We start from the raw sequence: 25,879 nt of genomic DNA on the forward strand, positions 1-25,879 counted from the left end.
TCCTTTCTCTGCATTAAATGTGTTTCTTTCTATTTCTTTTGTGTGTAAAAACCAGCTTGTTTCCACTTCTTTTCTTGCTGTCTTGTATTTTCATTAGCTTAGTTTTCTACGCTATTAGCACTTCCAGAGTTCTCTATTGATCACATTTTTATAAAATATAAATTCCTTATTTATATTATAGTCCCTTTATTGCAGGGAGTCGTAGAATTCAGTATGTTCAGCAAGATGTGTAAGTATATATATATATTCTGAAGTTTTCTGTTGTTGCTTTCTCCTTCAAAAAACAAAACAAACCCAAAAACTCATCCCACTTTAAAGTCTCAGAGTAATTTGCTTCTCTGTGTAAATAAAACATGAAAACCTTTGTATCATTTGAGAGGCAAAAAATCTCTTCTTATAAGTATGAAATCTTTATGTAAAGAGGAGTCCATTATTCCCCTAGTTATTCAAGCGGAGGATTTCCATGAAGCTTGTGGAAAGACAGGGGGAAGAAAAATGGACAAGTTTCCTCTGCATGGTGCTGGGCCCTTTTTCCCAATGCAGAACGAAGTTTCAGCCTTTAAAATTTCAAGCCCTGCCTAAAAATAAATGTCCATGAATAGCTGGGCAGCTCAGACGGCTTCTCCAATGCACCAGCTTGCGCCGTGGAAGCGAGTTACGTGGAGAGGTCGGAGATTTTGGTGGCGCAAACCGTGCTGCTTTGGGCTCCTTGCAGCCTGTGCTGGAAGAGTGCTGGCGGTGAAATATTTAGCTCCATTTTCCCATCAGTGAGTAGCTGGAAAATAACTCCGCTGACGGGGGCTGGTGATTGTTTACATCTGACTGCAATCTTTGGTGAATCATCTTTCATAAGTACTGTGGGGAAAAATTATTTATTTTTTCTGTCATCTGAACTGCAGCTGGAAATACCTCAACTGAAAAAAAACTTCCTTGCGCTAGAACCGACTTCATCATGTTCTGTTCTGTTGCCTTGGTTCAACTTCTCCCATTCTCATGCTGTATTTAGCAGGTTTCCTTCTACACCGGTGTCTCCTGTTATCGTTGCATCCAAGACCGGTTGCGTGCCACGAAGGGTAGGCTTTGGGGGGGGTCCAACGAAGCATCCTCCCCCAGCTCTGGGCTGCAGCTCCTTCTCCCTTTTTTCCTTGAAAAACGACTAAAGGTCTCGGGCTCATCCGAATGCGGAAACGTCCCTCTCGCTCTTTTATCTCAAATTTCTTCTCAAGACAGGAAAACCACTTCTGTCTGGCTCTGAATAATAACGGAGAGCACGGAGAGCCTCGGCGATATCAAAGCGTTCGTGGTGTAAGCACAGCTCAGTGTGAATAAGGATATCATAATTCATCCCTCTGACATCAGATGCTTTACTGTAATTTTTAATTCTTTGTGTTCTTTATATACCTTGGAAAGCAATGAGGAGCTTGCCCTTGGCTTCAGGACGAGGAGGTGCCCAGGCATTCCTACACAGGCTGTTTTAAACTCAGCTCTAGAGGTCTTAATTTTTTAAATTTTTTAAAAATAGTTTCTTTTCGCTGCTTTTGTGTGTTAGAGGGCTATTCCCTCTGGTAACAAACTTAATGCAGGGGAATGCAATAAACTAAAAGCAAATTAACTGTGTTATTCCAAATTCTCTGAGCTCATGCAATCAGTCTTGTAATTTTCAAAGGACACAGTAGAAAACTTGCAAGACTAATAATCATAATTATTATGAATAATGAATCCTGAGATTATTACACAATAAAAACACGCCCTCCCATGCTGTGTCTTTCTGTTCAATTATTTAAAGCTCCCTGACAATTATAAACTCCCTTTAAGTCTGTCTCCTTATATGATGAGGAGCTGTAACCCCAGCCACAGCAGCTTTTTTATCATTTCAGTTCAAAATAAAATTGCATTTAATATTTCAAAAAGATTTTTTCTTTATTCCTCCAGGTTTTTTTTCCTTAGAAACACTGTTGGTTTTTTTTTTTTTTTGCAAGCGTTATCAAGGAGAAAAAGCAAGCAACATTTCAAACCAAAGTGCTGTGATTGTGTTCTCCCAGGAACAGAGCTGGGGGAAGAGGATCGTGTCGACTTCTTAAAAAAAAATTAACTGTACTAGAAAACTGAATTATATATTAATATTTGTCAATTTGATAAGAATTCTGTTGATTCAGCTTAGAGCACCAAGCAGCAAACTCCTCTAACTCAGCCATGGCAGAGCTGCTCAGCTTCCCAGCACTTGTCAGCCCTGTCCGGGCATCGCAGCTATCTCAGAGGCAGGGTTTTCTCCAATTTTCTCCAATTTCCCCGATTTTTATTTTTATTTTTTTATTTTTTTAGAACCAGAGGTGCAGCCGGAACAAATTTCTTGCAGAAATTTTTCTGCAAGAATTTGTAACTCTAACCAAAAGAATTTCCTCTGGATGCCCCGCGTGGATGTTCAGTAGAATTATTTCCAGATCAAATTTTAGCTCTTATGTAAAGCAAATAGCTTCAAAATGATTTTTTTCACTGTACCGAGTAAAATATTTCTCCCGTTTGATCCCCCATATCCTTCCCCTCACAAAATACTAGTGGGTGGTTCTCAGCTGAAAAATTGCGACCTAATAGGTGAGGAGAAGGTTGGAAATTACAGGTGATTGAAGAGAGAATTAGAATGGTAGAAAGCCAGCAATTTTTAAGATGCTACTGTAACTACCACCATTATGTCTAATTCTTTTTAAGTCTATGGCAAAGTAGATAATGTTAACAAAACTATTAGTATCACTGCACACTGCTATAAATATCCTGTTGTCTCAGACTAACCGCTTTTCTAGCAGGGCACGGTGAGTTTCATTAATGTACAGATTAGTTCTGCTGCTTGCTTGCTTTTATCTGTAAATTCAATATTATAGAGAAAACGTATCTTAAGAAATATGTGTGAGGTTTTTTTTCAGTGCTTTCTACCATGATAATGGTCGCAGAATTAGTATTCAACCCATCTGATCGCTGGTTTTCCAGCTGGTTTAGGTGGAGAGATGGTTTTTAGGAAGGACACAACCCTGCCATCTCCGACTTTGATTCCTGTGATCTGCCATTGAGCTTTCTAATAGGTTTATTAGAGTTTGTAGGTACTAATTCTCTGGTTGGGGGTCCTCTTAATTACTAATTTTCTTTGGAGCGATTGCTCTGGGGACGACGTAGCAGATGAAGCCTGCTTTCCTACAGACTTGCATCCTGCAGGTTCGTGCCTCGGACCTGCAGTAATCCCCACTGGGGTCCTTTCCTGACCCCTCATCCCCTAAATTTCATGCTCCACCATGAAGAAATGCAGTAATGGCCATCAATTCTCACATTTTGGGTACTGATGCAAGGTTGACGTTGGCCAAATCCATCCATAAGGCGGAAGAGTCGTTGAATTCCCTTTGAAGCCTGGGACACCACATCCAGGCATTGACTTTCATTAAATCCTTGATAGCTCCTTATTTTCAGATGCATAACCTCACGTGCATTTCGGTTAGAATTGGCCAAAAGATGACAGATGCCATAGTGGCTTTAAAGGACGGGCAGATAGCATGGTCGTTGTTTTCTTTCCTTAAAAATATAAAATGGTAAAAACCGCTGTGGAAGATGGTCTCGCACAGGCTTTGTTCTCGTGCTGAAAATCTTGGTTTCGGGAGTACGGAAATTGCTCCTAAAGCAATAAATCGATAGATAAATTGAGTTCAGTCCGTACTTAGGACCAGTTAGGGTCAGCGTTCATCTCTGCAGTGTAGCAGCCGCTGCAATTTCACTTCTCAAGGCCGATGGACCACAGAAGGCAGATGACAAGAAGCCCTTTGGTGTTTTGCCTTCCTGGTATCCGTCTGTCCTTTGAGTCCTGGACGGGTCACCTCGCTGGGACACCAACTGCTTCGGTGGCTGTTACGTGCTGTATCACAGCAGTGCTGGCACCTCTGCGGGGCTGTCCTTCTGTCCCCTCCCTCTGTGCTTTGCACAGCGTGGGCTTTTGGGGAAGGAAATGCTGGATCTGGTGCCGTAGACATGCCTTTAACAGAGGGGATGCTTTGGGTAAGTGTAAGGCAGGAGCAGGACTTTTTTTTTTTTTCTTTCATTTTTTTTAACATTTATAGTAAAGCTATTTTTCTATGAATTATTTCTGATGGAAATCGAATTATTTTCTGTCTTCCTCTTCCCCCCAGCACAACAGACCTCATCCTTCCCATCTCCCCCCAGCCCTGCTCATAGCTCTGGAAACCGTAGGAAATTTCTGTACGAGGAGAAAGAGCAGGTGATGCTTTGTGGCCCCAAACCTTTGGGGTTGTGAGGCACACCGTTAGCTCTTTTGACCTGGTGTGGGCTGATCCAGATTATTTAAAATCTCCCTCTCCACTTTCCAGGAAACGTGGACCCAGACGTTTCTCTCGTCTTTGTTTATTTTCGAGCTGGATGGTAGGGTTTATTTCATCCCCTTTTACGCAGACTGTGCGATAAAATGATGGGGCGAATCAGAAATTCAAAGCGACCGGTTGATGTAATTCCTGTGTCAGGAAAAAGGTAGCACTAAGAGCAAAGTAGCCATGGCACCCGGGCAATTGCAGATGGAGAAAGATCTCTTAGATCCTCTTCAGTCTCTTTTGATACTTTTATCTCTGTGAGATCTGAGCTTTTCACATTACCAAATTTACTTACTCGTCGCCTCCTGTCTCGAGCTAAGTGATTTGGGAGCTTCTTTTTTTTATTGCCTGCATTATAATCCGCATCATAAAAAAGCAATCAAAAATAGGCATTATTATTTCGTCGTGCAGATGGGAAAAGGCAAGAGCAGTGCACGAGAGATGCCCCATGTTATGCTGAAAATCTTGCAGAGATAGCAACGGAAATACCTATAAACCAGGCAAAAAGGGTTTGTTACACAGCCGTTTTTCCTCTTTTTCCATCTTTTTCCATCTCTGCCTTGGGCTATCTGATTGAAATTCAAATGGTTTTGGTGCAGGTCAAAGCTGGCTCCCTTTCAGACAAATATTGTCTCAGTGAAGACCAAAGATGAACTGATGAGTGAGTTATCTTAGTTTTCGCCTAGCCAAGAGGTGGCAGAGGCTCAGTAAAGCAAGAACCGTTGGCCAATTTTTGCAGCTCACGGAATCCCAGGCTGGTCCCGATGACCTCAGGTTTGCTAATTGCTCTGGGAATGGGCTTGTTGCCTTGAAACTATTCCCACCATATACCAGCCAGGATGCTCACTTGGATTTTTTGGAGCTTGTGAGCTGCCAGCAACCACCACGTGATGGCATGGTTTTGCTGCTGGTGGAGGTGGGTCAGTTGGACAGACTACCTGCAGGAATTTTAGAGAAGTCCTTTAGAGAAGAAGCTCTTTCCTCCTGTGCTCATTACCAGAAAATACGAACGGCTGCACGACCGTGTATGCACTTAGCTTATAATTCTTCGCTTCTCAGACGAGGAGGAAAGGTGCAGAAAGTCTCGCCTCAAAAGCATCCCCATTAGCTATGCATGGCTGCCCCCCAAATTCATGCTAGTGTCATTAGTTTTGTTAAATTAATCCACCGAGCAAATAAGGAAACATATGCCGCCTTCTGCTAAACCTTTGAGTAACATTGAGAGCTGAATAACGATAATAAAAATTAGAAATTATAAAAGGCTAATGTGCCTGGTGGAAGCCTAGCTACAGAAAATGACTAATTTATTGCGTAGTATTTGAGAAAAATTAGGTTCCTAGGAATCCAAAACATAAGAACTAAAATACGGAGCAAGTACCTCGTTTAGCCAAACTAAGGGAAATGCTACAGAGAAAAAGCGATGCCGAAGCAGTTTGTTGCTTTACTTTATGTTGGATTCTTAGCTTATGTTGGATTCGTCTTTCCTCGTAATTATTATTATTAAATCAGTTATTAAATACCTCCTTGCCGCGGGAAGAGGGACCTGTTTGGTCCCATTTTCTCTGAAAACAAAGGGTTTGGCCCAAATATTGAAGGCATCAACAGATGTTTAAATCCTGCCGTCAGCTTGGGCCAGGTTTGGGGAGGAGTCTCCATCCCTGGAAGAGCAGCCAGGCGTGTGCTGAAGCTTCAAGCAATTTGACATCAAAACTTGGAGGCTTGTGCCCATCCATCAGCAAAGCTTTATGGAGTGGGGTAGGTCAATATAATGCAGAGATTTTTCTTTCTTACACACTTAGATGGAATTTGACTGAAGACCTTGAAGGTCTCGTTGGTCATAATGTTGGACTCGGATGGCCACGTGTCTCTGTGAATGAAACTTGAGCTAAAGGAGGGATTTAGAGATGGGGCTTGAAGATCGACAGCTCAAAGTGTGAGTACGTAGTCTGCCTCCCTAGAAGGTCTCCAAAATCAGAGTACACGAACCTCAAATGTAGCGGCACATCACGGTCCAGCAGGAGGTGCTCCATGCTCGCACAGTTTTGGGGTACGCTAAGGAACAAAGACCAGGGGGTGCAATTTTGGCTCAACTATAATTAAAGTTATGCCGTCTTCCTTTGAAAATGGCAAGGTATTTCAAAATTAAAGATCAGAAAGCTATACCAGAACATTTCCTAAAAGAAATGCTTCTTTCTCAAAATGACTTTCCAAGTTTTCCCCTTATCATTTTTTTGTCTTCAGCAAAAAGTATTATTCAACTTTCTGTTAAATTCGTGAATCGTTCGAAACCCTTCAGCGCTCGGTTTTAAAGGCAGTTAAACTTTTGCCCAAATAAATAAAATAGCCAACCTTCGAGCTGCTGGCCCAGTCCTTACTAGAAATAGCTATTGCAGCGCTGAGTTCACTTGCAAAAATAATGAACACGCTCCCGGTCCCTTGCTGCATTTTGAGTACCGTAGATGATGGCTCCGTTTATGTTTGCTGTTTAGCACCGTTGGTATTTGACCACGAAATGCCTTCCGAGTCCCTCGGCTGCCTTAAAACCCTTTGCTTTATTTCTGCTTTTTCTGTGGGCCGCAGCTATCGTTCCTAGATGAACTGACCAGCGGCTCCTGGGGGAGCGTTCGCGGGTGATTGAATTGCTTGCAATCAACAGCGCCCCCCCCCCCCCCCGTTTTTCCCAGTGACTAATTGGTGATGACAGATGTCACCCGCGCCGTGATGCCCTCGCGGCACCGAGGGGGAGAGCAATAGAACGGGAGAGCTGATCCCGCCCCTGGATTTTTAAAATATTTATTATATTCGTGCTCGGTGTCAGTTAGTTAATAAGATCTGTTGACTACGTAAGCAGCCATTAAGACCGTGTTTGCCATTGATTTTTTTTTTTCTTGTGCACGTGAACGGCAATTTTATAGTCTGTAAAAGGAAAGGGGTCTCTCTCCCAGGGAAGAAGAGGAAAAGTTGAAGTCTGCTGACTCTTACCTGGGAGAAGTGAAAGGGCAACGCTGCCTTGCTGTCCTCCCACCTTCCCCTAGTGCTCGTTAATGCGGAATTGAAGGAGTAAATATTTGATGGATGTGCCTCCTGGGTGTGCATGTGCTACCGAAGGGTGGTCAGGCACTGCGGTAACAGAATCGCAGTGGGGGTCCGTTTCCTTGTGGCGGGCCTCCTGCTCAGGAGCTGCTCGCTTTGGGACTGGCAGTGCCCGTCTCCTGAGGATCTTCAGCACATTCCTACTCAACCTCATCTTGTTAAAAGCTCCTTTCTGTAGCATTGACAAACCTGATGTGAATGAAATTACGGTAGGTCTAGGATGTATGAGCAACGGTCTTGCACTGTGTGCTGTTGTTGGCTGAATTTACCCCAAAGTTTTGTAAAGAGCAGTTAAATGATGGGGGTTGTATGTCAAAGAGGAGTTGGTAGCATCCACCTCTAACTTCCCCAGCCATCCCCTTGCCCTCACGGAGTGTCAGGGGCACAGAGAGGCTTCCAACAAGATTATTATCGCATAGGGTGCAACTCTTGACATCTCCCAAGCCTATTTCCCATTTTCAACACGCTGCTCTGAAAGCGCCGTTGGGCTGATCCCGGGAGGTGCTGAGTCAGGAGAGAGCTCCCCTTACAGCAACACCCGGCACTGTTGACACACATGAACCTCGGTGATTTATAGCGAGGTTCGTAATGTCATAAAAGAGGCATAATAAAAATTAGCACCGCATGACTCGTTTCGAAGAACATCGTTATGGCACCGAGCGATAATGAATAGCTGCGCGAGAAGCCAGAAGGGAGGAAGTACGTATGGCAGCGAGGACAGATCTTTTAGTTGGGGAATTAGTATCACTGCAGATGGGCTGAAAATTTTTAAGCATATGCTGATGTACCCTGACGCTCCGGCATGTGCTCGGTGTCATGGGTGAAACCCAAGGCGTGTGAACAAATCCATCGGAGATGCGCGCGGTCACATACGAGCTGGGCAAATGCGAGCTCTGCCTGCGTTTGGAGGATAGATTTATGCACGGAGCCTGAAGAAATGCTTCTGAATGCGATGCTTTGAAACCGTGTTTGCATGGTTAATCGGCTGAATGAAAACTGGAAAGGCCAAATTTTGTAAATGATCCCCAAGAAAGGTAATAGGAGTTGCTTGTGCGGAAAAGAGCATTTTGTTTGGCCGTAAGTAATGAGCTACCAGTAACTTGTCCGATATGATAGATATTTGAGACAGCAAATTATACCTATTCCATATCTCCCTAAAGGTCATCCGATTCAACGCCTGCTTTTCTCACGGCTGTTAGAAGCAAGATCAAAATTTAATTACTTGATGGTCAGACCAAAACACGGGGACTCATCGCAGTTCATGTTTCTCTGCTTCGCCGGTCCGTGATTTAGTTGCTTAATCTGGGCCGATGAGAGCTCCTGGATCCGGGTCCCAGGGAACATCTGCCCGATGCAGGTTAGCACTGGGCTTTAGATGTGACGTGGAAGATGAGAGCACCGTCCACGTGAAATGCGGAATTTTTTCCTTGCCTTCCCCTCTCAGATCCTGGTTGCTGTCCTAACCCACCGTAGGTTGCGTTGACGTTGAGTTCATCCAGATAAATCTTCCTGGGATAAAATGGCGCTGTGCAAAACTCCATCTCCTCTCATCTTCAGATCTTGGTGTAGCCTGTTTAATTAAAAACACTTAGTGATGTGTTACCAATTTAATACAAATCCTTATTTGTCTGATAGCTGGTGCAAAGAAAAATTAGGCAACTCTTGCTCTGCAGCCGCGATTGCTGATTTTGTTTGGAGTTGTTCTATTTTTCCTTGGTGTAAATGAATATTGATTTTTTTGAAGAAGAAGAAGAGAAATTAAGAATGGGTTTTAATCCCAGCCGTGGGTCAGGAGCCGCCTCAGAGGCTTGGTCCAGAAATTGTTGTCAGCCCCTAAACTTCCCCAGCTGCCTGCAGTGACGCGATACAATGGCACGGCCCCATTAAAATAAACGGACATATTCTGTAAAACGAAATGGGAACAATTCTTTCCAAAGTGTCTGTGTTCTAAAAAATGATGAATCTCCCCAAATTGATATCTATTACAGATCTTCTTATGTAAGCCAATTTCGGTGGAAGAACGCCTCACTTTTTCTGTTCCTAGCTGTTACATCCGCAGCATCTCTCTGGTTACAGATATTCCTGCAGGGAGGTTTTTCTCAGTTATATCTTACACCTTCCGTAGAGCAAACCGTGAAAGATGGGTCAGAGAGGTTCTGAAAAAATAAAATATAAAAAAAAAAGTGAATTCCCTCAATGCAGGAATGTCACAAAAGATTAGATTGACCAGGCTGTACTGAGCAACACCAGACCATAAGGACAGGTTTGGTGTTATTTGTGGCATTAAAATTCCCCGTAAATAACTTTTCCGTTTAATGCTGAGGATGACAAGAGTTTTCTGATCTTACACTTGCAATTCATGCTGTGTGAATAACCGATTCAAAGTGCTAAACGCAAGGAAGTTACTGGGGATGTGGGGAGGAGACTTGAAATAGTCCAGAAGTTTATATTTTCGCATGAATAAAACATCTTGTTGTCTTGAAATGGAGTGCTTAATGTAAAACCTGAATGTTCTGTATACGCTTAAATACATTCAGCAAAATGTTGTCTTTTAAAAGGAAATATATATATATGTAAACCCTTCATATCTGTATTGAAAACACCAAATCAATGAATCGAAATAGCTGCTAGAAAGCATGACAGATACTTTGATGTAGTGTCTTTGGCTGAAAACTTACATTTGATGTCTTGAAATGTCATATTTTGGCACCAGGGTATGTGGCCTATTTAAGGAAAGTGTGCTTTGCAGCAGGAAGTTGAAGGTTATAAGCGCGGTAGGTTTCTCACTTTTCCCGAAAAATACCGAGTTTCAAATCTTACCAACAAGCTCTAATTGACAGCATTTTGAAAGTATAGATAGCCTATAGTACGCGGTCTTATTTTAGCATACCGCAAGCGTTGAAACAGTGGCAAATGACTGCTTGAATAGTCTTGGCTTAGCTAAGATTGCAATTAAAAAAAAATTGCTAAATGGATAACGTCATGAAAATTAACCACTTGCTGTGAGGTATAGGCAGATCCTATATATAGCTCAGGTTACTAATCTCTCTCTGTATTAATTTATGACCTGAAAAATGATTATATTTGTTAATGCAAGGGTGTGGCATTATGGTATATGTATAACAGGCTCCAGTTTTGTATGTGAATTCGACATGAGTAATTAAAAACACGCAAATTTTAATTGCTTTAAGAGCAGAAAAGTCAAACTCATCTGAATTGGTTCAGGACTTGGTCCTCGGTGCAGATTACCAGGATAACTTTTAGATCAAAGTTAAAATCCCTAATCGAAAAACAAGAGCAACAGTTTCTGAACACACAGCCACTTTTCAACTTATTTTTCTTCTTAAACGTACAATTTTTTTCTCTTTTTCTGTCAATTTGGTAGTTTTGTGAAGGAGAAGCAAACAAGTCTTTTTGGTACAGAGGTATAAAAACTAGATTGAGGTCTGGGATGTAGCACTATATAAAGGTCCCAGGAGCACTTCAGTGAAATCATTAATTACTTTTTTTTTTTTCCTTGGATTTAGAGGATTTGCACCTATGTCTCTTACCAGGAGAAGCCCGTGAATAAACTCATATCACCTATTCCCACCTTTGCTTAGCAATAATGATGTTGTATTTTTTTTTGATTCCAAATCCATTGTGGGATATAATTTCAAAGCTTTTTGTCATTTGTTCATCATCTCTTTTTGTGTATCCCCCAAAAGCTTTTGCTGGTCTCTAAAGACTCAGTTTTAAGGGGAGAAAGATGCTGCTGCCAGGACTTCTCCCTACCTGTATGCAGACGTGCCCGTGTCTATTTAAAACCAGCAACTGTGAAAACGTGTTTTATAACTGATCTGTATTCCAACACTAAAGGCTGTAAGCAAGAGCCTCCATCAGGCATATTTCTACGTTCTCTAAAAATGTTTGCTTTTTCAAAACGCTACCAGTAGGACCCAGTGCAAGCGTGCGTCCTACTGGCAAAGTAATAAGGTCACAGAACTCTCAGCTGATTCTGGATTAAAAATAGTGGGAGATTTGGCTCATAATTTGAGATGTTTCATGTGGCTTCCTGAAGGAAACACGGAAATCGGACCCTATTGGGATACATTCAGGCCTTCTCTGTAGGTTCTTTAGTCATTTGCACCTGTGGAAAATGAATGGGAGCAGTGTGATTTTATGCCTGCTTTGTACAGAGGTAGGTGATTATTCACGCCGCCATGAGAGCAGGGAGAGATGTACCTCGTAAGGAGTTAATTCAAACCACATCGGGCTAAAATCAGCCCCTGTCAAACTCGGATGTAGATGGTTTAAGCAGTGGTGGATTGATCTTGTGTAGTCACATGAAAGAGCGAAGGACTTCAGATATTACTTGCTGAGATAATTTCAGGTTATATGTCTTTCTATATTGTACAATATATGTTTACTATTCACTGCTAGCAACGATAAAAGGGAAATTGCTTTTGTCAGTGATAGCTCTACAGAGTTTACTGAAAGCCAAAGTAAAATAAGTGCTTGGTGGGCTAAACTACAGTCCCAATCTTGCTGCTTTTCCCTTCATTTCTTCCCGTTATTTAAACAAACGGGCACCTAGCAGGTCAGCCACCACAGCATCCATGCGCATGAGGTCGTGGTGGGTATGGATTCACCTCCAGATTTAAGATATTTATTCAGCAGGCTTAAAGGTAGATGTCTTTTCATGGTTTTAGTAGCTTTTTAGGCTCCATCGTCTCCGTTAGCTCTCCCCATTTTCTTTGGGGGAACCTAGACACCCATCATGTGTAGAGTCACCTAAACGTCGAGACTTGGGGCCGATTGTAGCTCAAGTTTCTGAACGCTAAACCACCTTTGATGGAAGAGACTTTGATGAAGGACTGCTGTGCTTTGCCAAGAGGATGGTTCCTCGATGGAGGAGTTGCATACTGGGGTGTTTTGTCGGGGAACTTGAGGGTTTCTACAGGTTCTCAGATGCCAACATTGTTAATAACAGGGCAGTTTTCTGAATTTAAGTACAAGAACTCCACTGAAAAAGCCTTGCAGGTTTCTCTGTGTCCTTTTTTTCCCCAGATCTTGCCCTTGATACTTCTCTAGAGATGTTTACCCAACACAGCTCATTAGAAGACAATGCGCTTACAATACACGAGTCAACATACAGAACAGACCAGAAGCCCAAATCTCCTCGCTCTGACCGTGCAGCGAAGTAGTTGTGTCTTTCTCCTATAAATGTACACAGATTATACTTTAGTCCTGTGTTTGCACATTATTTAGAGCAGTGGCCCATGACTAAGGACAACTAAACACAATCTCAGTGCAAATAATGGATCGCAACTTCGCAGCCAAAAGAGCTGAGGCTAGGGCTTAATACTTCCTTTCAACACATCATTACTCTGGAAATGCCACTGGGAAATTTCTTAATTCCCTCCAGTTTTGGATTGATCTCAATAAGTAAGGGGTAATAATATTTGTTATTAATAATAACGGTATTAATTGCTTTAAAAAAAACAATTTAGGGACAATATAAGGAAACGCTGTGCCAGTATTTAGTGAGCATCGTGCTTTTCACAGAAAGCTATTCTTCATAAGCTGTTTAGGTAATAAACCACCGTTAATGATCTCACAGTAGATTAATGCTACTAATACAGTTTACAGTATGTGCATGGGTGTTGGTCCAAAATAGGCTTGTAATAATGGAAAAAAAAAATGCTTTTGGTTTGATACCGATGATGAAAACTTGGCTGGCCGGCTTTCATATGAGTTTGCTTGGTGGGCAACAACCAAACCCTTAAATACTATTAAGAGGTATTTTGCTAAAATGAATTCTCCTGCTTGAACCTGCAGTTTATTCATTTCTGGATTTTGCTTATAGACAGAACACTTTTCTATGTAAAATGGTGTTATTAGTAAGTTTCACTGTGCCTTTCTTTCTTGTTTTATCCCACTTTGATGCGATTATCCAACAAATCCTGTGCTAAAACACCCTACTTTAGTTTCTGCTTTTCCCAGACCAAAGGTTTGTAGGCTTGAGGCTTTGAGTGGTCAGTTATTGCTTGTTTATGAGGTTAAATACTTATGCTGCTTGGGGCGTACAAGACAAGAGCACTGAAATAGGAGCGAACCAATGAATATATCAGACTCTGTGATCACACGTACAAGAAATAATTTTCAAGTGTCCCGAGGGAGTAGCTTGCTTGAGTTTTCCATGTTGCTGTTTGGTTGAGGATGGTGTGTTAAGGCGTGATTTTACTGTTAGTTTCTTTTTTTTTTCTCTTTCTTTCATCCCCTCTCATTTATTCACTCTTATTCCGTGCCACCTTGGCCCTTTGTTTCGTGACACCTCAGCCGTGCCCAGCACGGCACCTCCCGCCGGCCCCGCCACCTCTGTGCCACCGGCCTCTCTGACTGTGTCCTCTCCTTCCCCTCCAGCTGTCCCAAGCTCCAGTGTCCTCCCCTCTGCCCCCCGAGATGTGGTCCCTGTCTTGGTCTCCAGCCGATTTGTCCGTCTCAGCTGGCGCCCGCCCGCAGAAGCCCGAGGCAGCATCCAGGCGTACACGGTCTTCTTCTCCAGGGAAGGCATCAACAGGTAGGTGTCCTCTTGCATCCCAGGGAACTGTCCCTCGCTGGGGACAGCCCCTGAGCTCTTTACCATCCTCTTGCAAAAGATTCTTCACCTTGTGTTCTTCCCTCTGTCTGTGTGCGGAAACAAAACAAAAGGAACCCGATGTTTTGAGGCCAGCAATGCCTTTTGTTGCGGTCTATTTTTGTAGACGACACATCAACGTTTATATAACAAGACTTGTCGTCTTGGTACGAGGGACTGGCTTTGGATGACAGTGATGTCCGTGGATCCTACCCCTCCAGCTATTACTCGGCCATCTAACGAAAAGTATTGTTAGCTCCATGTTTTGCCTTTCATCTTCCCCCGAAGCCACGGGCTCAAGTGTTGTTTGCATCCCCAGCTTAGGCGAATTTGTTGAGCCCTAATCAACTCGAGAGGAGGATGCTTTTAGAGCGCTGCAAACGGTGCGAGGTCTTGAAAACAGTCGGGGAGAGGGCGAAGAAGATTTTAACGTGATTGCGAATGCAGCGGGCCAGCCTGGGCTGTTCCGGCCACACGGCTGATTGCTGCCCAGCAGATAGCTCCTTTGTTATAACAGCACTAGGTTATTTTGCTATAACGGCACTGTAGATTATTTTGTTATAACAGCACTGTAGGTTATTTGGTCTTTTCCTGATTCCTCACGATATATGCTCATTTCACACTCGAACAGGTACTGTGTAGTTACCTTGGTTTTATTTTCCATACAAAAATTATTTGATGCCTGGGAAGAACCTCGTGCTTTTCCCTTCCCGTGCAATCGTTACGAAGAACTCGCTTCAAGTATCCCGTCCTTTATTTCACTGCTGGCTGGCAAGTGGTGCTTGTGTGTGTAAAGCTGAGGATGCTCAGCTGCTCCCGTGTCCCTCCCAGTTTGGGTACCAAACAAGGATTCACGTGGCAGAATCAAATATTTTGTACAATTGGGTCCTAATATTTGTCTGTACCCATCAGCGCTGGTCGCAGTGGGATAGGACGTGTGCTGTACAAGGGGATTCCCATTTCTTTACTTTTTTAAAAACCTTTTGGGATTTGTTGGTGTGTTTGGAATTCCCAAAGATGTAAAAGGAGCTCACCCCTGGTTTCCCTTGCATTAAAAGTAATTTTCTTCCAGAATTTGTGGTGCTGCTCGAAGCACTGAATACCAGCGAGAGGCGTTAGGCCCATTCCCAACAAGATACACACCTTGTTAAAGAGTCTCCTGCAGAAGACTGCAGGCCCTGTGTTAAAATAAAGAAGCAAACGAGGGGAAAATAAAATTCCCTTATGCTCCCCTAGCAAGGGACTTAAAATGGCACCTGCAGCTCAAGTGCACATCTCCAGTTCCATGTAGCGAGCAGCATGTGTGGTCTTGCAAATTTTTAGGCTAATAGCAGGATGAAATTAATGTTTTTGTTTTAAAGCTTCCATGGAATTTTTGAGCTGTTTGGCTTCATTGTTTACAAGTTATTTTTACAAAAGAGCTATTATTCTTTTTTTTAAAAAAAAATCAAATAAAAATGGATTTGACATTAACCTCAAGGATGCAGAGGAATTGTCAGAGAAATTACTGTAAGTCTGGAGTAAGGAGCTCACCCCGTGCTCGAGAGGGGGACGATTTGCGTGGCAGGAGGCAGCACCAGCACACACGGCGGCTTTGGGGACAATCCAGAGAAGTTGTCCCCCGTGTTTTGAACTCCACCGTAAGGGCTCTTTGGCTCAGCCCTTTGAAAGAAGCCACTTTTGGAAGCGATTGTGCTTACTGCCGTGCTGTAATCACCAGGGTCCTTCTGACGGGATGCTCTTTAATCTTCGTGCTCTGCTAGGCATCCGGCGGGGGATCAAATGTTTTTTCTTGCAGATAAGGATGACTGGAAAGAGCACTTAAAGGTAAAAGGCAGGGTTCTCAGGAAAGGATAAAACAAACCTGAAATCTATTAGGAAATAAACAGCCAACCAATACCTCTGCTCTCAGGAAAGTTGCTGGGTTGAGAAAAAGTTCAGATTAAAAAGTGATATACTCCGTACCGCTTGCTGATAATAGCAGGCTACTGACAAAAAATGAACAAATAGTTTTGGCATGTATAGGATCTGTTAGCAGATACATAACTGAAGCACACATTTTATTGTTCGTCTTTTCTGTTTAAATATGGCATTAGAATATAATGCATGAATTTCAATGGATACCGCTCTGCAGGGTACACACATAGATGTAATATAAAAATCCATCCTGCCTTGATGGAGAGCAGTTTCAGGAGAGAAAAGAGCTCTTTTACCTTTCCCTTGACATTATAAGCTCCCCGAAAACAAACTCTTTCATACCCAAGTAATAAGGTCAATTGAAAGATTAAAAATGCTTGTCAAGTTCTGCAATGGAAGAGGTAAATCTTTGCCTTCTTGCCGTGTTTCCCATTTCGCTGCCCAGATGGTGAGCTCTTGGGAGTGGTGGTGCCCACATTGCCGGCATCTCGTCCATCCACACTGAACTTTAAATTACTTTTTTGTTGCTAGAGGTGGTCTTCAGGTGGGAAGCACTGGATTTATAGATATAATTATATATTAAATATATTCGTCTATAAACGTCCTCAAAACCAACAGCGTTTGCATCTGGATGTGGCCGCCGGTTAATTGCAAACGAATTTGGAGTTGCAACTTTTTTGTTGAGAACATCTGCAAAATGGGCCAGATCCAATATTTCATTTTGAATTTTGGTCTCTTTTTGTTGTTCGGATTCACTCTCAGCCTGGTTGTTTGTTTGTTTGCTCTTCTCATCCGTCTTTGTCGCTATGCTTTTGTACCAAGTGAGCATTGATTCACACGGGCATTTGATATTTGTGTGTGTTAGTCATCATGAAGAAAGAGGCATTGTTTATTTTTGATCTTGTAGCTATAGAACATAAAATAACCCCTTACGTGTAATCTCAAACCATATTTAATTACCTGTCCGGAGTATTGAATGAATTCTGCCTCCTCAGTGAGAATTTACGTGCTATATTTGAAATTAAAAATTAAAGTTTTAAATTAAAAATTTATTTATAAGCAATGAGAAATATTTTTACAATAATATATTCCTGTTTGACATTTTAGAGGAGACACAAAGCCCCAAAATAGTGTTCAGTTTTTTCTTGCAACCTTGGAAATGGCGAATTGGTTTAAATAATGGGCCCTGATTTGTAGCCATCCTTCTTTAACTGAATGTTTGCAAACATCAGTGAATAAATAAAATAAATGAAACGGGATGCCCTGGTCTTAAAAGAAAACAAGGAGGAGAATGCTCCTGGAAATCAGCGGTATTCCACCCTAACACAAACTCCTTCGATGAAGGGCTCTTGCAAGATTGGGAGCTGCTTTGTTTTCAGTTGAACGTTCACTACAATTTGTTTTCAACACCACATTAATGAATGCACGGATGGTCACGAGCAGCCAACAGAGCTCCCCAACTAGCTGCCTGCACGGTGCAGAGCGAAGAAATGAGTCGAGGGACCGCTTAATTGAATGCAAAAACTTCTATTTGATTAGAGCCTATCTTTAGAATTCAGCTTAAGTTCTAAAATATCATTCCCAGATGAACTGTTTACATTAGTTTGGAGGTTTGCTTGTTGTAATCAAGGACTTTCGTGTTATTTCATGGGAAAACGATAGTAGGGGTTGAAAAAAGAGCTCAAGGTAGTGGAAGTCCACCCGTTTTAAAATTAATAGTATTCATTTCACAGCAAGGAGCATTAACATGACTTGTCTTACTCGGAGTAACTAATTAGGTGTTTGAAACATTATAAAAGCATTTGTTACACACCTAGGAGATATATGGGGACTGTAATTATCTTTTTTTACATGCTGATACTGTAATGTAACATGATCCTCAGTCACTGGAAATTACGTGTCGAAGCCTCCGTTTTACAAGTAAGCGAATGACTTTAGTCAAGGGCTTTTATTTTTAGCCCGTAATTTATGGCTGAGACGGGCTTGAAAAAGAGAACCCCAAGTGTAAAGGTGCCTGGCTCGAGGATGTTTGGTGCTTTTTAGGGAATTCCTGCACTGCCCTAACATCTTGGTCTCAGCCCTGGGGTGTTTGCTTGATTATTTTTTCAGTCCCTACGGAGGTCTTAGAAGTGTGAGTGCCGATTGCACTGTATAGGTGCCCCTGTTTTTAATTTCTTACTAAGGTAATGCAAAAGACTTACCAAAACAATGCTACAAACCATACACTTCTCCAGAATTTCATATACGTATCACCACGGGTGCCACTGTCACAGAGGAGTATTCAAACAGCCACCCGACTGCAGGTTTATTTATCACTTCATCTCCTTTTCCTTCTCTCGCTACTCTACTCCGGTCTTGTTGCTTTTTTTGCTGTTAACAAAGAAAAGATGTGTACGGTGAGATACATCTGATGACAGCCCCATCACCGTGCAGGTGGGAAGTCACTGCATATCTTGGTTTCTCTCTTAGTGCCGTGGCTTCATGCATCTCAGGGGATTTAGGAGGATTTTGTACCAGGTGTCCGACCCCAACACAGCACCCCTGCTTTCAGAGTTGGTCTCTTCGTCTTGAATTCGTTGGAGGCATTTTCCGTGCAACTGGCTTCCTACTTCTACAGCTTGAAAACAGAAATAGGAGAGGAGAGGCAAGGGAATGCAATTTGACGAGCTTTGCTTGGGTGAGAGATTTCGGTTTAGGAGATGTTCGCCAAAGAATAAAGAGCTCGCCATCCCTACCAGAGCACACAGAGCCCCGGCAGTGCTACAAAAAGTTGGACAATTAGTTGATTCACTCTTAAATAATTTTTTTTTGTAGCATGAAAGCTCCAAATTTTGTTGTTAGCTTTTCACAGGGCTTCTGGTAAAGGAGAAGAGCGAGGCACAGCGTCTGTAGGAAATGAGCCACAGAAGCATTTTTACCCGCTTCTCTTTGCAGATTGTTTTTCCATCAATATTATTTTTATGTTTTATTAAAAAAGGCAAAGAACCAGCGTTATATTACTTCTGAAGTGCTAAAATACAAGTCTTTTGTAGCGCTTGCCACATTCCCAGTAGGCACCATTACTTGAATTAGGTTTTTGAAAGCAGAAATCAAAAGAAACCTTACAGACAAACGAGCTCTGAACCGAAATTTGATAAGTAATCACACCTTGCACGCTACCGGCTGCAGAAAGAAGTATCCGAAATGCATTTTAAAGTTGTTTTTGTTGTCGTTGCAGGGAACGGGCGGTCAACACGTCGCAGTCCGGGACTCTCCAGCTCACCGTGGGCAACCTGCGACCGGAGGAGACCTACACCTTCCGCGTGGTGGCCTTCAACGAGTGGGGACCCGGCGAGAGCTCGCAGCCCGTCAAGGTGGCCACGCAGCCCGAGTGTGAGTTGGGTCGGGGTCGGGGCCACAATTCTGCCTCGATGTCACACGTCCCATCTTCCGTCACACTTCTGAGTCACAGCTCTGATGCTCACGTCCCATCTTCTATCGTGTCACAGCATAAATGATGCTGAAACGTAGGCTTTGAATTTAAAACCAAGTATTTTCCATTAGTTAACGTTCACCTGTAAGTATGTTTTATTAACTTTTGGAATACTTGGAAGCTTTCAGTACAGCCTTTTCACATTCTCTTTCTGTATGTCTCATCTGTAAATATTTCCTGGACTCTGGTCTCCAGAAAGAAGATGAATTTATTCAGTTTATCCTACTATAGTTTTTCCCTCCTGGAAGGTCCAAGAAGGGCTACTGCAGAGAAAACAACATGACTTTAACCCTCCCACAGCAAAATTCATTGATCAGAGGAGTTGTTCGTAAAAGTGGCGTTGGTAGCCAGTTCTTAGCATCTGGGGACCAGAGCAGCTCCCATTCCAACAGAGGCGGGTGCTGGACTCCTAAGGGCAGGCACTGGTCTGCTTTGGTGAACCAAAGGGGCGAAGGTGGGAGGCTCAGCCCCTGCCACAACACCTTCTCCTTCTGGGACGTGGTGGAAAAGCAAACGCTTGGCAGAAGCCTGGAAACTCTTTTGTATCACCACGTATTGCCGTGTACCAAAATTTAACTGAAAGGCAATGTTTGTTTGAAAAACAGCCGCGAACAGGCTGGCAGAGGGAACTTTCAGCTTGTGTTATTCGGTGGCTTTGTGTCTACAGGTTTGTTTATCACGAGATGGAAGTTCTAGCCAAGTGCTCCCTGGCATCATTTCCCCAAACCCCAAGACTAGTGATGGTGGTGAAATACCACCTGAGATTCTTGGACTTGTTTTTTTCTCAATTCCCTTGCGTTTTTGATACCACTTCAATTCCTGCTCTGAGATTGCTCTGCTGTTTCTTGCATTTCTTTCCAATTATGCAGCTGCTGTGTGCAAACATAACCAGAGTTGTATTTCAGCCCTTTTTGGGTCAATAATGCTTGAAAGTCAGCTTAGGAACCTGAGTCTTTAGAAAGTAATAAGCAAATTTTAAGCAACTAACCGTCGGTATCATTTAGCTATTAGCAATTTGTCTCCGTTAAAACACGTACAAATGCACGTACCCACGTTCCTGTAAATGTTTGTGTTACGCATACGTATATTTACAGAAGGAAAATAAGATTTCAGTGGGGAAAACTTGCTCTTTGCAAAGCCCAGGTGAAAAGCAGGCACCGCTTCCCCCTGCTGTTACTGACTGATGCTGCCACAGCCTGGAGTTACCTGCTCCGTTTAATGCCGAGCATAGACGTTTGGAATATCCTTCCTATTTAATAACTTCAAGATTCCTCTAAAGTGTCAAGTTAGAGCGTGGAGGAAATATTGCTTTCCATTTTTCTGTTCGCTTTTTACCGGTGACCAAATTATCTTATCATTTTTGAAACAACTCTCTCTGGTCCTGGGAGGCAGTCAGCCTCGGTGTGGCTGTCTTTTAGAACACGCTGTAACTATTGTACAATAAATTACATGGCTGCCCCGAAATTGAATTTCCACATTATTTGAAAATATCCGAAGTATTATGCAATCTGGCATTGTTAAAGAAGAAAAAAGCTGATGAAAAAGGACATCTGAAATTCATGTCTGTCAGTGCCTGTTTCTAAAAGTGCATACATTTGCTCGGTAATCAGTTTAAAAGATCAACAGAACAAGTCCCAGCTTTTTGAAATAATCATCCACAATATATGTGCTGGATTTATATGAAGGTTTTTGTCCCCAGATTAAACCTTTTTTTTTCCTTTTTCCTTTTTTTTTTTTTTTGTTGTAAACTGCAACCCCTTTTTCCTTGCCTTTATGGTATATAATTTCACTACAGTATTATCAGTCCGGATTTAAATCCCTGCCTGCTTAAGCCATGTCTAATCTTTTCTTACCACATGTGGAGACTTTGTGAGTTATTATTTTGCCTCCTCAAGATGCTGTTAAAGCAGCTTGGAAGTAGAGAATAAAGAAAGGCATCTATTCTTGCACTGGGGATTGAAATTGTCCATTGGAGGTTTGAAAGGGGTTCCCCGCTGCGGGACTAGCTCACGGCTTTTCACATCCCTTAGGAATTAAAACCCGCTTCCTAATAAATCTGCATCTCCGTGATGTGTGTGTTAGCTGCTGGAAGAGAAGATGAATAGGGAGGCATGTTGGAGTGCCCCAAAGAAACGCGGAGGCATCGCTGCAGCCTTATCATCTCGGTTCCAGGGAAATCAATTTAGCGTGCGCTGACATCTCAACTTCTACCCAGGCAGCTTTATGAAGGGCAATTAATAACTGCATCTTTCCGAGGTAGGGAGGTTTTCTTATACTGCATCTTTGTGAGGTGGGGAGGTTTTCTTACACCTACTTGCAGAGGCCCACCTGTGTGTCCGCAACCTCCTGTGGGAGCAGATCTCTGATCCCCATGGTTGCCCCTGGAGGTGAGCCCCCAGCTCCCTGTCCTCTGCATAGAGCGGCCGCTTGGCCAAAGATTCAACCTTTTCCTCCCCTTCTTCTTTCACGGAAACCCTCAGTCAGGAGGCCATTTATCTGAGCGGAGCAGCATTGAGTGCTCCTCGTCTCTCCCCCTCCATCTGGGGGAAGGTGTCTGGTCCCAAACCAGCCTGGTTTTGTGGCCAGAAACTGGGCTCGATGCATTTGTAGTCCTCTTGAGATCCTCCCGCCCATCTTGAAGCCAAAGGTAAGAGGGACTAAAATCATCAGTTGTCCTAGGGTTATTTGGGAGTGATAACTGCAGGCTCTGGGGAATGCTAGGTTTTAGGTTCACAATGGGAGATGGTATCTCAGCAGGTTCCTGTTTTCATTAGAAAGAGGTAAGCACAGTTACAGGAAAGAAATTGCCTGGCAGCTGGGTTGGAAACCAGTATTTCAGTGATGATAAATGAGGGGAAGGTGGATGTGAGCGCATGAAATCCTCAGGGTGCTCGGGTGTCTCTCAACATGGGCTAGGGCGAGTTTCAGGGACTTCATCATTTTCTGTGTGGTCCAAGAGAAGGAGCAAAAAGCAGCAAAAAGGCGGGGCATTTCGGGGCATTTTCATCACTGAGAGACCATCGGTACCCAAATCAGCGTTTAGACTGGATAGCCCTGTTTTTACATGGACAACCAGTACTTTGTTTAAACTGATATTTAAACTCGTAGCTGACTCAGAGCAGGTGGACATCCACGTGTTGGGCTCAGACAGATGCGTGGACAGGCTTGAGTAGCTACAGAGCCGACCTGATCAGCGTAAGGTTATTATACAGCACACATGAATATTACTAAGGGGAGACGAACACTTAGGTTAGAGTTCGTAAGCTCTTAGAGTTCATAAATGTCTTTCCTAGTTATTTCACTCGGCATCTAGATTTCCAGAGAAGCTGACACTAATTACTTTTAATTCCCATCGGAGGCTGGTGCATCCAACCTCAGAAATCAGTCCCTTTGTCAGGAGAGATTGTCATTTTTTTTTTGTGATTATGGTGGGGAAGATGATTTTTTTTTTTTTTTTATCCCTGACTGGCTGCACCTAAGTTTTTTGTCGCGAAGACAAATAGCAGCAAGACCTGCCATCGATACTGCATTAAAGCAATTGCACCAGAAGCTACTCAAGTTGTTTTTCTTCTTCTCCCTCCAAGTTTTGCAGCGGAGACAATATCCCTTGAAGGTATTAGTTGCACAGGAGACGTTGAAAGGACATGAACAAAATTCCAATTGCAGTCTCTTGTAGCGTACGTTTGTCATCGAAATGTCAAAACTGCATAGCAAATTAAAAGATCATTAACATGAATGCAATGAAATTTGACGTGAAAAGCGAGGGAAGGCAGCGTTGTCTTTAAAGTGCACGCAGATGACAATTTTATCAGGCAGTAATCGGTTCCATGTATGTTGACCTGCACAAATTAAGTTTGCATGTGCTGGAGTAATTGAATTTTTCTGAAGTCTTGCATCAGACCCATCCGTTTTCGACGCCGATGCAGAGGTGGTGACACGTTGTCACCTCTCGGGGTCCCCAGATAGGGCCGGACCCTGCTGCTGTTGGGTGCTGAGTGTTTCAGAGGGTGCTAGCGCCATGTCAGCTGGTTTTGGGTATCGATTTGTCACGGTGCTGATAATATTGTCGCTGTAAATGACGCTCAGTCGTTTTGTGGTAGTCAAGAGCAGTTGGTTTGTTCAGACCTTTGTGTGCTGACGCACTAAAAATGAATAATTTTTGTAAGACCTGCAGCTAGTCCCATTTAATGAGGGAGCCCTTGGGCTCCATTGGGAGCCTCCTCTGCTCCAGCCCACGCTGGCTGTCACGGTGATGAACGGAGGACAAGAGGCTGCTGCTCCCCATCCATCAGCTCCCAACGACACTACATTTGTTATCGTAAACGAAAAATTCGTCTCTGTCCGAGGCGGCGTCCTCACCCTGCCAAATTTCGTGTGTACACAACAGAGCCCCGAATAACGAATGGCCGGTAATGAATGGCCGCTTGAGTTTTGGACAGCATCACCGCCGCGAGACGCGGGAGATGTTTATTAGCATGTGAAAGGGTCAGGGCAGGCAAAAAAAAAATAAAAAAAAAAATAGGGAGCACCTCCGGTGGATTGCTTCGGCAGGGAATTTTTCTCGTCGTTGGATGAAAGGGGGAAGCAGCGCTGAAAAATGTGTTGTGCGGAGTCATTAATATCCCCCTCATTTGTGTGTATCCTTCCGTAATGGCTCCGTAAAATGCACCCTGGGGTAACTTTACGCCGCTCTTACATGGTTCTTTAATTTTATGAGTAATTTACGGGGAGGGTTGGGGAGGGGGGGAGAGGTTTTCGATTGCTTGAAATTTTAATGGAACGTGTCTCCCTTGCTGAATGTTGGGCAGGCATGAAGGGAAAGATGGTGGTGTCTGTTTTTCTGTCTCTTTGACTCATGTGTCTAGCTTCCCATCCACTTTGTTCTCCCAAGACTTTTAAATCTTTGTTGTTTTTTTTTCCCCTGGGAGTGAAGCCTGGCTTCTGGCTGCAACTGCTGAATTTGAAACCGCTTTGCAATTAGAGCTCATTTTTGTTGTTGTTTTTATTTGGTGCTCGTTTTTCCCCCTAGTAAGCATCAGAGACGGGGAGCGTATCTGAAATAGGTTTCTTTTTACTCACAGGGGGTCAGACAGCTCCAGGTCTTTGCTCTAGGTACGTGCTTTGCTTTGCAGCAGGAGCAGCTCTGGTCTCACTCTAGCCTGGCCCTTAGGACACTTGGCTTGTCCCCAGCGCTGGTCCAGGTAACGCCTCTGACCCTCCTGCTGGCCTCATTTCTTCCTGAAAATACGCACTCGAATCCCACGGACGCGGCTGCGGGATGAATTTTGTCCTCTGCTCCCCGCCTTGTTTTTGTTTGTTTTAACCCGGCTATCATTTCAACTAAGGTGGAAATTATAAATATTTATTTAGCGGGAAAGCTGAAGCCTTCTCCCACGGCAAGCATCGCTCCTGCCACAGCTCTTGTACTCCTTTTCCGTCCCCTGCCCCCTTCGGGGCCGTGTCTGTGCTTCGGGGATAGGTTTGGCTCTCGGGGTATGCATAAACTTGAAGCAGGGCTGCTTATTAGGGGCTCTTAGCCCTGATAATTGAGATTGAAGACCATCTCACGGTATTTTATTCTTCAGAATCTGCTTAGCTTTAACGTCATGACTTTTGTTTTGTATCTTTTCTGTTTTCCCTTGAATTTCTCATTTCCCTTGGGGAACAAAATGCGGTACCTTAAGGCAGACTCTGTGACTCCGTCCACACCTACCTGCTGAGCATGTGGGTCCTGTGCATCATGGGGAGGCTGATTAAGAGTGGTTTTTTAACAAGAGGGGGATATAAGGAGGGATGAAATGAGAGAAAAGTGAAAATTGGGATTGTACTGCTTCCTAAAGACTTTGGGAAAAAGCATCAAAGAAATATTCTGACCGTTTCTTTCGTGAAGCTCAGATCGATTCTCACCTCCCTGAAATAATGCAGTCAATTTTTTTTTTCTTTTGGGGGGTGGGTTTTGGTTGCTTTTTTTCTGACCACCTCTGCTGCCTCCTTTGAAAAGCGTCGGTCTCATTAGAAAGTTGTATTGCTATATGAAATATCGTAATTAAAACCGAATTTAAATGGCATTGCATCCTCTTTCTGAGACTTTTCTTTAAGTCTTGGTGTCTACTTAGAAATTACTTGTGAAAGAATAGTGGCAGGTAGTATCTACTGTTAAACCTTTTCTCTTTCTCTGCGGTTATGTCCTCATGGAGAAGCGTATGCCGTGCCGCCTGTGCTCTCCTCCTGCCCGTCTCCTCCCATCCGACCAAATCCACAAGTTGAAATTTGTTTCCCAAAGGAAGCTGCAGCGGTTTTGCCTTTTCTTCCAATCTCCCGGTTGCTCTAAAACTGTAGGAGTGAAGAAGTTTTAAGGCAGAGGCAATAACGGGTCTCTGTTGGGTGAAACCCAAAGCTTCAGGTGCTCCTCTTGGGAGG

The 25,879-nt window shown here is 43.2% G+C and overlaps 1 protein-coding gene across 7 annotated transcripts in view; it reads left to right on the forward strand.

The window, feature by feature from the left end:
- LOC310888631 (netrin receptor DCC) overlaps positions 1–25,879 on the forward strand; it is a 414,661-nt gene that overhangs the window by 261,826 nt on the left and 126,956 nt on the right. For all 7 annotated transcript variants that reach the window (XM_083815528.1, XM_083815525.1, XM_083815526.1 and 4 more), the window contains 2 exons: positions 13,857–14,013; positions 19,205–19,359. In XM_083815528.1, coding sequence (XP_083671654.1) covers positions 13,857–14,013; positions 19,205–19,359 — 312 coding nt within the window. The remainder of the gene's footprint in view (positions 1–13,856; positions 14,014–19,204; positions 19,360–25,879) is intronic.

This window comes from Anser anser (assembly GCF_964211835.1).
Source record: "Anser anser genome assembly, chromosome: W".
NCBI lineage: Eukaryota > Metazoa > Chordata > Aves > Anseriformes > Anatidae > Anser > Anser anser.